This window comes from Microtus oregoni, unplaced genomic scaffold (assembly GCF_018167655.1).
Source record: "Microtus oregoni isolate MIOR12 unplaced genomic scaffold, Mior012 000072F_ref0000427, whole genome shotgun sequence".
NCBI classification, from domain to species: Eukaryota; Metazoa; Chordata; class Mammalia; order Rodentia; family Cricetidae; genus Microtus; species Microtus oregoni.
Window position 1 is genome coordinate 3581080 of NW_024543979.1, and position 16170 is coordinate 3597249.

General features: G+C 42.3%; 1 protein-coding gene across 6 annotated transcripts in view; it reads right to left on the reverse strand.

Moving 5' to 3' along the window:
• Mapk10 (mitogen-activated protein kinase 10) overlaps positions 1-16170 on the reverse strand; it is a 303886-nt gene that overhangs the window by 34565 nt on the left and 253151 nt on the right. For all 6 annotated transcript variants that reach the window (XM_041641951.1, XM_041641950.1, XM_041641955.1 and 3 more), the window contains one exon: positions 15395-15519. In XM_041641951.1, the coding sequence (XP_041497885.1) occupies positions 15395-15519 (125 nt within the window). The remainder of the gene's footprint in view (positions 1-15394; positions 15520-16170) is intronic.

The following is a 16170-nucleotide window of genomic DNA, read 5'->3' on the forward strand; positions in this document are numbered from 1 at the left end:
AAATGTATTGCGATTTTAAATTCCTCCAGCCCATACATTCTTAAGATTCTGCCCCTGTGAAGGGAGACCAGCTTTTTAAATTACATGGGTCTGGCTGCAATCTTAGCTTCTCAATGTATGTCTGTGTGAAATCATTTTAATCTTGTCTAGAACAAGAGCAAAAGCCTAGAGTCTTTTGGCTAGAGCAATGGAGACTTGAAGCATCAATGGAAAAGCACATAAAATAGTCGATATGCTAATAATTCAAAACCATCAATAATTCAACCAATATTTCTAAATTCCCGCTTTACTAAAAAAAAAAAAGTCCAATACATGATATCAACAATTAGGACAAAATGCTCATCCTCAAGTTGCTGCTAGAATGATCAAGTCTGAGGTCAGGAGAGGGAGTCTGGAGGCGACCAGCTTCCAGTCTTCTGGTTTCCACAGGACAGAACTGCCTGAAGGCAAGGATGATTTCTGGTTGATCATGTGCCCACTGTGCTCCATGTTACCCTCCGTGTATCATGAAAAATCCTCATTTAAAAACACGGATGGGTAAGTGGATGACAGGAAGAAGTTGGGGGCTGTGTCTCCAGAAGAATAAACCCAATGGAACAAACTACAATGTAGTATAACCCGTGCCCACGCTCTGCTTCTCTGTTTTACAAAGGCATTTCCTTTCTGGTAAGCCAAGTAAACAGATATTTCGCCTGGTAGAGAGAGATTCGAAGGACTAATTTAGAAAGAAAACAAGCCTATGTGGGCTTTTTAATTATCCTGACAGGAATAAAAGCCTTTCTCATCCCCCTTATGTTTTATAGATTAGGACAGCTGGATTTAAAATGTTTAATTATACCCACAGAAACCTCTCTAATTGCATCATACCTTCCCAAAGCTAATTGAGCACTTCACCTACTTCCTTAGACTTCATTAGATGGGACATTTCTTGGGTAGAAATCAGTGGTGACAATTACAGCAAAGTCATCTCTGGGTTCCATTCTTCTTCTGTCCCTCGTGAGCTAAAGTCCTTTGTTTGCTATCTTTTATACCAACCACTTTCCAAGGTTTTTAACTGATCTTTCTGCTAATAGCTATCACTGCACCAACTGGAATAAAAATGACTGTCTTCAACATAAGCCCTATTATTTTAACCCCTGATTAAGGTCACTACAGCGGCACTGCAGCCTGCAGCCCAGGTGGACTCCCTGGGATCGACTCAGAAACGCTTCCTGCCCTGGTCTCTGCCCAAGTACCCAGTTCATTTCTCACTTCTCCAGGCCAACCACACCAAGCCCACCAGGGTCACCCAGGTCTCCTTCCTTGAGTAGCCTAGAGAAGGCTGCTTTCCTTCCTCCACGAGCCCACTCTTCTGCTGTCTTCCCTTGTCCTTCGTCCTGCTCATCATTCGGTACTGATGCGCTAGTTTTCCCCCTGAAAGCCCTGTCGTCGACTGAAGAATGGGCTTCATTATACCTTTGCCCTTCTGTACACCTCTAATCCCTCTTCACAGAATTTATCTGGGTGGTTAGCATTTCTCATTTATATAACTGCAGAGCGTACACACTATATAAGCCTCTGTGTAGCATAAGTTTCTTACTAATAAATTTAGTAGAAATATTTACCAGTGCGGGCAGTGCATAATTAAAATGCAATACAAACTTTAGTGAATGAATTCAGCTATATGACCCGAGTCCAGGTCTTTGTCTTGTTTGCCCTCCATGGTTTCTTTATTTGCCTTCTCCCTGCATTGGGAGTGTGGCTTCCCACTCTGTATTCCTCAGTTGGTCCTCTCCTGTGCCTAGGACATCTCGAATCAGGAAAGCTTGGATGGATGCAAGTGTCCTCACAATCAATTGATGGCAAACCATGCTTCTAGTCTAAACTATAGCAAAGCCTTCCATCTGGACGGGAGCTCCTCAGATTTTAAATTTTTTCTCTGGAGGGATTTGTGTGAATTTTAGCTGAGAACCAGCCTGATTTGTGATCAAGCAGCTACTGCAAGGTGAGGCGGCAAGCCAGCCTCAGATAAAGGGGTGGTGTCAGACCATTGCACTCTGAAAACAGCATTTGCCACACGGGTCATGAAGCAAAACCACCAAAACCCAGTCCAAAGCAGCTCGCACAGTTGATAGGATATTCTCTGGAGCTCCACCTGAGGCACAGCCACCATGTCCCTCCTATTTTTTTTTTTAAAGAAGTACATGGAAGGGTTCAGTTTGCATGATGTACAGGAAGATAGAAACTGCACTTTCCTGGAATTATACACAAGGGAGTAATTGGAGGTAATCTTTGGGGATAAAAGGTATTTTTGTAGACAACAAGTTCCGTACCTTTTCAAAAGATATTGTGGGCCATAAAGGACACTGAGAGTTTCATATTAAACCTTAAACAAGTTACGGAAGAGATTTTTATCATTCCTATGACTGCATTGGCATTAAAAAGGGAACATAACAGTTTTATTCTAGTGCGCACTCTGTGGAAGACCATCAACCTTTAATAGACTTGTAAAATGGGAGGGCAACCTTTTCACTATTCCATCTCATCACTGGATGAATCCACTCTACCATCTCTCTTCGAGCAGATGCCCCAGGGCCTGAGCTATGATTCTATGTGTAGGAAGAACATTCAAACTCAGGCTTTTTCCTGACTTGCAGGTTTCCAGGACTTAACACTCCTGCCTCTCGTGTTGCTGAGCCTTCTCCCAGCTGCACACCTCGAGTTTGCAGACTTCTGCTGTTCTGAGGACATTCTAACTTTATCACTACAGTCTTCATTTGATTCTAAAAAAGGTCTGTATCAATATTCTCTAGTGTTTATAACCATCTGTTCTCACGTGATCACAATACTGTTTTCAGCATCATTAGCAATTCTACTTTCCCAACCTTCCTAGACTATATGTTTTATTTTATCTTTTATCCTTATGAGTATAGCCAGGTTGCTGGATTAATTTGGGGTGTCCGTTGTCTGGCACATCAAACTCAGCCTTATGGGGTGTTTCTGTCAAGTGTTTGTTTACTCCACCTTTCTGTTGCAACACTCAGTATAGTCCATACCTTTGAAAACAGAAACAAACAGAAATTGTTGGGAATAAGGATGAAGATGGACCCTACAAAGGACATAGAACATTATGTAGGAAGAACAACCTAGGCAAGACACAAAGCAGGCTGAACTTGACACTTCTGTGAAACCTGCGTCACCCATTGTAGAATGTCACCATAAATCTGTGGACCAGCTGCGAATTAATGCTGAGAAACTCTCCAGCCAAAGAGCTTTTGAACAGTGGCCGTCAATTTCTATTTCTTAGAAAAAGACCATTTAAAAATTTCCTGGGGGTGGTCTATAATGCCAGTGTTTTAGGAAGTCCCAGTAGGGAAAGTTAAAAACACAATGTCCATATGCATAGCAGTTAGTTTGTGCTACTTCTTAAAATAGTGAAACCTTTTCAAATGAAGGTAGCCTTTTATATTATCAGGGATTTATATCAGGAGAATAAACTAGTGTTATAAAAGCAAGCAACTGTCTTGGTTGTGCCTCAATGAATGGTTCACTCTAAATACATTATCAGCATTTTTGAAGCCCCTAGACAAAAGCTTTTCCACTGCATCAATGCTTTGAAGTTTTTCAGAACTAAATCTGGAGGCTAAGGATGCATCTCAGTGGTAAGCTGTCTACCTAGCATAAGAAAGGCCTTGGATTTGACCCCCTGCACAACATAAACAAAGCTAACTATATAATAAATAACTAAGTTTGGAGTAAAGGCACTCCAAAAACCTCGCGAAGACTATGAACCGAGAGCCCAGAAAGCCACACATATAAGATACACCCATATGATCTCAGAATGACTTCCAAAAGCCCTCAGATCGTCCAAGGATCCATTGCACAGTGAGAATGCACAGGGCTTTACTGTGCACCTCTAAGTGCGGGGAACTGTCTCCCCTCTTTGTGTGACATGGGTTTGGCACCATTGGTGAGCATGGGATGCAGTGAGTATATTTAATAGGGAATACCATAGACAGGAAGGTGGACACGGGTATTTTTTAATGAAAAGTATCATAGAGTATAGAGTTTCATCATTCAGCAAAACTGCATTGAATCTGAGAGGGAAAAAAAGGCTTCAAGTAGCAAACCTGTCTCGGACTTCTCCAGCTGGGCATCCACCTGGGGAGAGCACTAATGTGGTCCTTCATCTGCAGCTTACAATAAGGGTTACTCTGAGTGCCTTGTGGGAAATCCTAACATGGACTCCCAGGAGCATCTCTGTATACAATGCAGGTGTATTTTTGGAGAACAAACCACGCAACCGTGTCAGTTTTTGACCCATTCTGCAGATTTTATGTATGTCAGGAAATTAAAATCAAGATGGATCTTTGTCTTTAGTAGGAGCGTTTTCTAAAATTAGAGATAACTAGAGTGAAGTGCACATTCTTTTCACAAGTCATGGAGGGTAAGGAGCCCGGAAAAGTCATGGAGAGAAAGGAGCCTCGAAAACCAGGTGGCCAAGTCAACCTACAACAAACATTGTGGCAAGCCCCCAGCAACATAATACTACACAGTATCAAAGCAACTAGAATGTAATTCAAAGACGTCTTCACTGGAACAACTAGATCCTGGCAACACAGCGTGGAGTGACATTCTATTTTCTCTAGAAGGCAATTAGTAAATTGCTCACATTCTGCTGCTAAAATAATACATTGACATGAACAGATGGATTTTTTTAAAATCTGCAAATGGAAAATATTAGGAATCACCGACATTGATTTAACTTCTACCAAGTAAACGAGAGCTACAAACTATGAGGTGCTTTTCTATAATTAAACACAGAATTAAATTCACATTTGTTGGGCTCCTGTCTCTTCCCACTTAATTCTAAATGTGTATACATTCTAACTACTTAGGGCGCAGTTCACACTACAAGGGCCTTCCGTGACGGATAGATGGCACTGAACTAGTTAATTGAGCTCGCTGTGTTGTTGCCCCCACCCCCGTTCCCCACAGCACGCGGTACTCTGTGATATGAAATCATGTGGGCTAGGTCTCATGTCGGGACAGATGGAGACAACAGCTGAGCGAGATGCAGCCAGTTCACAAGCTCGTGAGAACAGGACACGCCATACTTAAAAGAATTCTTGGGAACATTTAGTCTGGAAACCAGAATTTAAGGGAAGCAAAGAGAAGAAAATAAAGATGGTTTTGCCTTCCCAGTCCCTTCACAGTGCCTTTGTCTATCCTGTGGAAGAAGGTCACCCATGACCAGCTTGCAAACTGCAATAAGTACTTGGGAAATGGACTTATGGGTAATGACTGTGAAAATGGACTCTGGAACTGAACACTGAGCAGTTGACTACTGAGGAAGTTATTCTTTCTCTAAGTCTACATTGGTTATTTTTAAATCTACTTTTGAATACATAGGAGACAATTTTAATCCAATTTTCATAAAATTCCAAAAACAAGCTGAGGAATCGATCTGAAACTAATTCTCTTCGTCAAATCTGCAAATGGGGCCTCACTCTTCCAAACTAAAAGCCACCCATTGGTAGGCCTTCTCTATGTGTAGTGGTGTGTCTAGCTGCAAATATATAGAAAAAAAACTCATCGTGGGTTCTTCAAACTTAGATTCAAAGTAATAAAAATGACTTAAAGGAGCTAAAGAAAAACAAGGGATGCTTTCATGACTCTATAAAATTGGGTGCACATCCAAAACTTTATGTAATTTCTTGTGATGGCTAGGCTTGTCAACTTGACACACAAACTACTGGAGTTATCCGAAAGGAAGGAAACTCCATTGCGAAAATGTCTCCATGAGATCCAGCTGTAGGGCATTCTCTCAGCGATCAGTGGGGGAGGGCCCAGCCCATGGTTGTTGGTGCCATCCACAGACTGGTGGTCCTGGGTTCTATATGAAAGCAGGCTGAGCAAGCCAGTAAGCAGCACCCCTCCATGGCCTCTGCATCAGCTCCTGCCTGCAGGTTCCTGCCCTGCTTAAGGTCCTGCCCCAATGCCATTCAATGATGAACAGTGCCTTAGAAATGTAAGCTGAACAAACACTTTCCTCCCCAACTTGCTTTTTTGTTGTGTTGTTTCTCATTGCAGCAACAGGAACCATCAGTAAGATATGAGGTCATACTCAGAGAAACACTGGGCAGTCTTCTAGTGAAACAGAAAAGGCATTTTCTACCAATATAAACAGAAACTCGTTTTCTTTTTTATTTTAGTGAAATGGAGATCTTTTTCTTAAATAAAAGTTGTGAAAAGCATCTAGAAAGTCCTTAAAGAGCTGAAGCCCTGTGGTTCAGGTTTCCTGAATATTGACGGGTGTTGGAGAACTGGTAGTAAACTGTGTGTGGTAAAGTTCAGATGCCATTGCTGTCCTCTCAGGTGCAATGATAGAAACTACAAAGGACATTTATCACTAGTTCAAGTGAGTGTCTGTGTTCTGAATTTCAGGTGGATTGACCATTCAGAAACCATCTTAAGGACATGATTACACCTTTTGATACTGCTCACCAGTGGAAATGCCAACTGTCCTGACCTCACTCCCTTCCTCCCAGTGGGAGAGGCTTTCTCTACAGAGGGCTGCTTGTGTTTACAACTTGTTTAAATCATCTCTTTCCAGATGTTAATGTTTAACACTCAGTGTTAAACTCAGACTCACTAGTTTAATGCAAAGGTCATAAAAGACTTGACGAAAGCTTATGTATATGTCAGCCAGTGGCATATCTCCAAGAAGCCAACAACTCCTCATGAGTGGTCTGAATATTAAATATGTTGACTCCTTTTTCTTGTGGCTCAAATTTTCCCGCCAGTCCAAAGTTTATGCATATTGAGCCCAGCAGGATATACTGAAGATCTTTATTACTGTATATATTTGAAAGACTTTTGTTTACAATGTTGCTATAGTGAGTAAGCCATAGCCAGTGAATGTAGAAATAATACATATCATTCATCAAGTAGTTTTAATACTGCAAAAACCATGATGTTAATGATAAAATCATTCTGGCTTTTACTGTGAAGTGTATCCTAGGGATTAAAAGCAAGAATGGCAATTACTTACTACCATCCTCATTATGTGAAGGAAGCAGAGTCAACTACAAGTGGGTCTTGAAGCTATACAGCTAGTCCTTGTCAGCATAACTTTAGGATTGCTTGGCTATGTGGCAATTATATATACATTTCAGCTATTAAAAATCTGGTCCAGTTGCTGTTTTATATCCAGAGTCAAAAATCTGTTTACAAGTCACAACTCGAGAGAGATGAACACAGAGGGCTTGTGAAAGTGCAGTGAGTGGTATGTATCTGGTTGAGGGTTAAAGGACTTTCACTGTACAGATGATTGACAATTGCAAAGGAAAAGGGTTATTGGTCCTTTTTATCTCATTCAGGAATCAGGCACTAAAGAAGTAATAAGCAAGTAAGATAGACAACTCACATCTGTAGGTCTGTCTTCGGCAGATAATGTGTTATTGAATATTTCAATTTAATAAAGTTTCTATTAGTTATTAACTGAGGAGAAAAATACCCAAAATAGTGATGGTGGGGAACTTGTTCTTTTGTTGTGTTTTGTTTTGTGAGTCAGGTCTGATTAAATAGCCCACTGAAGTGGGATTCCCCTCTAGGTGCTATGAATATGTTCTATTACCATTGGTTAATAAAGAATTGCCTTGGCAGGGCAGAATAAAGCCAGATGGGAAATCTGAACAGAGATATAGAGAGAGTACACAGAGTCAAGGTGATACCATGTAGCTGCAGAAGGAGACAGACGCCAGACAGAACCTTACTGGTAGGGCACAGCTTTGTGGCAATACAAAATAATGGAAGTTGTTGCCGGAGGTTCTTCCGCTCCTCCAGCCTATAGCCGCTGAGATACCAGCCCATTGGGGTGTGGTCTCTCTCCCTTTAAAAAAGCGGCCACTTCCCTCTCCTCTCTCTCTTCACTTCCTGCTCCGCCGGCGACTAGACTCCCTTCCTGGTTGCGCAGAGGGCTGTTGTCTGGGACGGTGATCTGTAAGTTTTTTCCCCTTTAAATAAATATCACCATATTAATCATAATTCCAAACTGGTATGGCATTGTTTGCGACTTACGCCTACACCTGGCCCCCAATGTTCGGTTTTAGGATCTCTCCTTCCCCCGCTCGGCTGCCGGCCGTGAGTTCGGTAGAGCATGAGACTCTTAATCTCAGGGTCGTGGGTTAGGGCCCCACGTTGGGCGCCATTCTGTAGTAATATGAGCGGCGGGGCTGCATCCCTAGCACCCCGGCCGCCTGGCTAGCTTATACCCCTAAATAATTACATGGACACTGTATTCTTTTAAACACTGCTTGGCCCATTTCTATCTAGCCTCTTCTAGGCTAATTCTCATATATTAATTTAGCCCATTTCTAATCATGTGCATAGCACCGCTAGGTGTGCTTACCAGGAAGATTCTAGCCTACATCCATCCTGGGTCGGAGCTTCATCTCATGTCTGCCCCCGAGAGCTGAGCTATGGCGTCTCTCTGAGGCGTCTGCCCCCGAGAGGAGAGCTGTCGAGTCTGAGCTCACTTCCTCTTCCGCCCAGCATTCTGTTCTGTTTATTCCTCCCACCTATGTTTTAACCTATGAGGCCAAGCAGTTTCTTTATTACTTAACCAATGACCTTCCTCCATCAGGAAGTGGGTTAATTTAAGATATAAGAACTTAGGTAGGAACACGCCTAAGCTGTAGGCCAAGCAGCACTGTAATTAATACAGTGTCTGTGTGATTATTTGGGCCTGAGCAGTCAGGAAATGAATGAACACTCTCCATCTCCAGCCCTCCCCAGATGGTACTTGTTAGGTAATCTAGGCTAGCCTCCAATTCTATGCAATCTCTGTGCCTTCGTCTCTCATGTGTTGGAATTACAGGCTCATGTTGTCAGGCCTGATTTGGTTCTTTATTTTCAAAGTCGCTATCAAATCACTATTATTTATGCTACAAAGAGACACGGCTTTGAATTCAGTTTTTATTTGTAGAAACAATGTATGAATACGTAAGCTATTGAAAAATTCTCAAGGCCTGTGTGAATGCTGTGTAGAAGTTAATGGAAAGAGAAAAGGCAAAGACGTGAAGGAAAGACAAAGAAGGAGGGAGTAACATCAGGACCTTATCTTTACACCTACTGGGCAGCAAAGTTGCAGAAGTGGTGAGCAGCCTAAAAGAAAATAGCAGAGTCCTTCACTCCCTATGCAGTCCAACACTGCTCCCCACAAGCCCTGTACAGCAAACACATAAGAAACTTCAACACACAAGGGAAAAGGTAAGGAAATTCAGTAGGACCCCCAAAGGAAAATGTTCTTCTGCTGTCAAGTCAACATTCTTGACAAGAAAACACGAGATAGCTGAGGAAGTTGAGTACTTCTTAGAAAAGTTTCTTACTGGCAAGGTCCTTGTGTATGTTTCTAACCTTCATCACTTTCAGCACAAGTTGAGTGGTTTGGTTACTTCTCTTCTAGAGATGTGCAGGCTCTGGACATGGTGACCCACAGATGCTGCTCTTTCCTGCCTGGATCTGCTCCATGGATCGGGAGCTAACCTTTCCCAGCTGCACATCTCAGGCTCATCTGTCAGACACAGGGAAGTGTCTCAGCCAGGAGAAAGTGGGGACAACTCAGGACGTTTCTCCTGACCCTTCTCTCCAGAAGCAAGTGAATTCTCTTCTATGTCATTGACTCTGGCTCCTATTGGACAGCCAGTACCCCTTTATCATTGACTCTGGCTCCCATTGGACAGCCAGTACCCCTGTGTCATTGACTCTGGCTCCCATTGGACAGCCAGTACTCCTGTGTCATTGACTCTGGCTCCCATTGGACAGCCAGTACTTCTGTGTCATTGACTCTGGCTCCCATTGGATGGCCAGTACCTCTATGTCATTGACTCTGGATCCCGTTGGACAGCCAGTAGCCCTGTGTCATTGACTCTGGATCCCACTGGATAGCCAGTGCTCCTGGTATCCAGTAAACTATCTCTTTGATCTGGGGTTAGGGGGACAGTCATATCTTTACTAATCTCTTGATTGCTCCAAGGGTACCTGCTTTTGACTTACACTCTGACACCATCCTTGCTTGACCACTGTTGAGTGCTCATCAGAGTTAAATGCCTCTCCAGCAGTGCTTGCCACTCCTGACTTCCCAGCTGGTCTTGATGGTCTCCTCTACATCATTTAATTGGTATAGTTGCATCCATTCTGACCCTTCCCTGGTACCAGTCAAACTGTAGTGCAATAAGCCTCTTGACTACAGGCTTCTGATTCTTTTTTAAATTCTTTCTAGTCCCATGTCTAGCTCTATTTTGCTTATTATATCATAGTTTGTGTTATGTAGCTGCTATGTCTATGTAGTTAGGTCTATGTAGCTGATTCTCAGTGTTGATATTTGCTGACCCACAGCACAAAACAGCTCTTTAAATGATCCTTTAGTCTCCATTATTGCTTCATTTGGTTGCTATTACAAGCACTGGGACCAACAATCACTTAAGGGGGGAAAGGGTTTATCTCAGTTTCCATGTTACAGTCGATCATGGAAGGAAGTGAGGGCAGGAACTGGAACATGAACTTCAAACTGAACCCATAAAGGACATAGCTTGCTGGTTTGTTTCCCAGGTTCATGCCTAGCTGGCTTTCTTGTAACATGAGACTACCTGCCCAAGGAATGATGCTACTACAGAGGCCATCCTATATCCATTCAGAAACCAGACAATATTGCATACACACACCTAGAGAGTATCTAACTCAGTGTAAGTAGTGTAGGACTGTTACATTTTCACACATCCCAGCTTCAGTTTCCAAATTAATCTTCAATTTGGGAAAAGAAAAAGCAAGCTCAGTGTGGCAGTTTTAAAGGAAACAGCCCTCAAAGAGAGTGGCACTATTAGGAAGTATGGCCTTGTTGGAAAATGTGTGTCACTGTTGGGGCAGGCTGTGAGGTCTCTTTTTCGCAAGCTTCCCTCTGTGTAGCCTCAAGAGGCCCGGTGTAATTTCCTGAGACTAACTTGAGTTGGAGTGAGGCCTCGTGTAACTTCCTGAGCCTAACTAGAGTTCGGAGACCTGTCTCTGGCTACTCAACCTAGACCTGCCTCCACCCAGCCACCTCTAGCGTGGCAGAATATTATTGGCCCTTGTGCCTTGTCTTGGCCCATCTTGGGCTTCTTGACCCCATCTCAACCCTATATAAGTCTCTGCTTGATACCATTAAGCGAAATCCTGCTTTGACAGACTCCTTGCTCAGTGTGTTTCTCCCTGGTGCCCAGGGGGAGGGCTGAGTCATGACACTCACCATCCCTTTCAGCCCCAGTGAGAGTCCAGCGGGTCCAGCTCTGCCCCACTCTTTCTGCCAGAGAACCCAGCATCCCTCCAGATGTTTATCTGTACTCCCCCACCCTCCTACATTTTAATGTATAAGACCTACAGAAATCCTTAATAAGTTTCCTACCCTTGGCAATTTTCCCTGGCCTGAAGATTTCCACAAAACAATCGTGTTCCAAAAGAATAGTTTCTTAAGTCCCCTTCTTGCAGGTCCTGAGCTGTAGCTCACCATCTCCTCCTCAACTTATGGCTGATCCAGGTCCTCAAAGGATATGTGCACAGGGATGCAACATAAAAGTTTCCCTCTGTCTAACAGAGTAGATAAACTCAAGAATCGGGTGATGTCCCTCCAACAAGACACAAGGAAGGTAGCACAATCATTGCCCAAAAGTCTGCTATGACAGATGTATAAAGATTATGTAATTTGCAGTCTGTTAGTTCAAAATAATCCATTTGACTCTTAACACCAGGCAATATAAGTGAGGGTATATATCAGCAGAAACAAAAAGACCAACATGTGAAGTGTGTCTGAAAACTCCTTCGTTTTTTATAATCATCTCAAAACTTTGCAGTCTCTTGCCGAGCAGGTCTTTTGTACTTGATATCTGTTCCTAATACCAAAAGATGGCAAAGTATAGCATACAAATGTTATCATAGACACGGTGAAGGCAACCAGACCGGCAAGAAAATGCATGACCTTTGTGGCTGCCAAGCTCTGTACTGAGCACTTTACACCTCTCAGAGTCCTCTGACAGAGGTAGACACACACGGCAAGAGACTTTGCTAACGAAGGAGACTAAGCCGAGAACAGATGAAGACGGACGCCACTAGCAAAGAGAAATGCAGGAATTTCAACCTTAAGTATTTCCCAGAACACAGGGCCATGGAAAAACATGCACTTTGTGTAACAATATGTAATATGTGTGTCTTCATCTGTGAATGGCTACAGAGGAGATCTAGAACACCAGCCCCCCCAAAAAAAGTGGGGCTGAAGAGATGGCTCAGAAGGGTAACAGCAATTGTTGTTCTTGCAGAGCACCAGACAAACAAGCAGGCAAACCACTCATAGGCATAATATAAAAATACATACATTTTAAAAGTCCTTTTGTGCATGTGTTGCTTTTATTGGTTAATGAATAAAACTGCTTTGTTCTATGTCAGGGCAGAATAGAGTAAGCTGCAAATTCCAAGCAGACAGAGGAGGAAAGAAGGAGGAGTCAGGAAGACTCCATGTAGCCACAGGAGGAAACAGACACCTGGGAACCTTACCAGTAAACCATGAGCCTCATGGTAAAATAAAAATAATAGAAATGGATTAATTCCAGATGTAAGAGCTAGCTAGGAATACTCTAGAGTCATTGTCCAGGCAGTGTTGTAACTAATATAGTTTCTGTGTGATTATTTCGGGTCTGGGCAGCCAGGAATGGACAAGCAGTCTCTGCCTACAAAATACCAGCCATGCACTGATATAAGTATGGTCTTTTAGCTCTGTGTTGGATTTGAGCTTTTGTCAGTTGCTCTGAATGTTATTTGAGAAATTATAATCCACACAGCTGTCACTTCCAACTGTACTGCTACGCAAGACAGGTGTGTTATTGAGCTTGGCATGCAAAATTTATAACTGACAACCTCATAGGAAGATGTTTAATATTTACTCAGAGGATGGCAAAATATTTCTATTGTTTCCTTTTTGACTTTTGTATTTGGGAAATTATCACAAACGTGAGGTATCTTACACGCTGATTAGTGGACCAGTGCATTAAATGTTGCTCTGTTTCTTTCTGTTTTTCCAGAACCATTGTGTCCTCGAACAATTCCTCTTTCCTTTCATACAAGTTTGGCTGTTTTCTTCTCTTTACTTCCCAGCAATGATTCCTTTCCTTCTCACTGTCTTTCATCGTGTGTCAAATGTGCCTTGCCCACATGACCCCACAATGAATCCCATTTGCCTACTGCTCGTCTTTGAATGTCTTCTTTCCCTACTGCCAGGTGTGCCACATGGAAGCCATTCGAGTTTGGCATTTTTTTACAATTCTTATCCATTCATCTGGATTACTGGGACACATCTGAGCTTATCTTGCATGCAGTCTTCCAATTGCTAACATCAGGTGAATCACTTTGGTGACACACCTCTGTAGAGAGTCGTCACTCTGTTTTAGAAACATCTTCACAGTAAGATGGGACTCTTATGTGCAATGCAGAACGCATGGCTGACTGTTCTTCCAACACGCTTAGGATTTGTTTCTTGCTAGTTGTGACCTCGGCAATACACTTCAGAGAGTAATAAACTACTCTTGCCTTGGGGTCAGCGTTCACTGCCACGTTTGTAGATGGAAGACAGTTTTACAGTTATGCAGCCGGTGACTTCACTTGCTTGTTCTTCTCTGCCTTAGCTGGTTCCTTTACTAACTAAATTCTCAGGCTATACTGGATTCTTAAAATTTGCCCATCTTGTCTTCTTGCTATCTATGCCCTCTGATGACTATACTGAGAAAAGATCTAGGTATATTTTTCATCCTACAAAGGATAAACTGTTAGAAATAAATTTATCATTGATATTATCCTAATGTTCTGTTATAGATTCTAAGTAACTGCGTCTTTTATAGGCAGCACAATTACAAGTGAATTGCAAATGCAGACTTTCTGACTCTAATTAAACTGGAGGCCATGATCCATTAAAAACAGATTAAGCCCACGAAATCAGTTGTAAGGAAAAATAAACATGACACAGGCTTAGAACTTTCAAAATAAATGATTAGCAATGTCAATTTATGTTTGGCTGACACGTTTACAGATGCCTGAAGCATTTTCTTTCATCAGAAATTTCTTGAATTTCATCAGAAAATTCATTCTTCTCCTTTTTTATTTTATTCTACTTTGTGAATATCTTTAAAAGTTTTTAAGTACGAAAGACTGGAAGAGAGTTTGGGTTTGGGTCTTAAGGATATAGACTAGTTTAAGGACAATGGAAGCTCAAACATATTTCAGTGAAAGGACTGTATTTTTTAAGAATCAAACCAAGTTACTAAAATAAATCTGAAATCAATTAAGACACCAATATCATGGTAAAACTGCTCAGGTGAACACAGTTTAGGAAAATGTCACACAAGATGATGAAGCTCCTTTTTTACTGCTGGGGGAGTCAGGGCTAGAATTTCCTGGAAACTTCTGAACACTAAACTTGCTTCTCACATACAGAAAGAAGAGAAGAGTGGATGGGGTTGAACTGAGCACCCGTGGCTCTAGCAAATACTTAGAGAGCACAGAGGAGACTTGAGCAAAGCAAGTCTGTCTTTACGCAAGAATGCCTTAAGACAGTGTTAGATGATACAGAGCAAATTCAACCACAAAGGCTGAAGTACTGCACTGGTGGATGCAAGCTAGCATCAGTGTTCAAATACTTTAAGAACATGTTGTCACCTTCAGGGAAAGACAATGTTGCTGATAGATGCAGTTGCAACCCATACAGAAAGAAAATTTCCATCAGGAGGTCTACAGAGCTCATACAAGCAGTATCTATGCAACAACCACCCACAGAGAAAAAGGTAAAGATGTAAGAGCTAACTCACAGAGAAGGTAGTAGGTAGTTGAAAGTATTTTTTAGATTAGTTAAGTTTCTAAGAGTTACCAACCTTATGTAGGTCCAAGACCAGAAACATACCATAGTGAATTATTTATAATCCACCTAACAATAAAGACCTGTTTGAAATATCTACTTTTTTATGTCTTGTTCATGCAGTTGCAAAGTCACTAGTGGTCCTAGGAAAACCTTTCTAACTGAATCCTTCTTAAGCACCGTGCTATGCCAATGTTGGTGCGCCATAAAGGAAACAGAAGCAAGGTAGCATTCCCACCAACGTGAGTTCTTGTTAGCATCCAGAGAGGCTGACAGTTAATCACACTGGCGCAGAACTAATGTGAATTCAAATAGTGTCCAATCCAACCCCATTCACAGGAAGTCTTGGAAAGATACAAACTGTCAGGGGATCTGGTAAAGGCTCTTGATGTGGGAGTTACAGAAGGCCTGTGTGGGCTCATGGGCTGTGAGTTTTACTCTGTTTGTGCCGCTCACTGCGGGTGGTTTATGCCGATGTCTTACCGCCTCCACTTCTGCGGGGTCGTACCAAACGTTGATGTACGGGTGCTGTAAGGCATCGTCCACCGATATCCTCTTAGCCGGATCGATCACTAGCATCTTTGACAACAAATCCCTGGCTTGGCTGGCTGAAATGACAAATGAGAACGGCAATTCCTAATATTTTCATTTTGGCAACTGCGTTTATTGTTTGGGGAATAAAACAGCAAAGCAGCATCCTTTTAGTCGCCAGAGAACTCCTTGTGGCTAAAAGAAGTGCAGCTTCTAATTTTCTTTGTCTCAAAGCCTAAAGAATCATTTTGAGAGCTCTGTGAGGGTTATATGTTGTGAATATTTGAGTTTAATTGTTCACTCAGAATTATAAATAGAATTTATGAGCTATGAAGTTTGAATAAGTGAAGAAACTTTCGTGGGTATTCTGTAAGGACGCTAGGGGGTGAGATAAAAGGCATGGGAAATGCAAAGTGCATGTTGCATCTGCAGAAACACACAGCTCAGATACAGGGGTCGGGGCAGGATGTCAATTCGTGTGCTTCCATGTTCTCGTACACAAAGTGGGATCAGCAGAATTCATAGCGTTCACACTGAACTTGCGAACCAGCATCGTTCGGATTTCTTAGATCTGGTAAAAACAATCTGCAGAGTGAAGGCGGTAAACATCACCTCGTTTAACCACGAAATTTTGTTGTAGTGTCCTGTGTTCATCAGACATTTAAATAGGTGCAATCAGGTGGCTAGTGTCTAAAGGAAGTCCCACGCCACGGCTGATGGTAATGAAC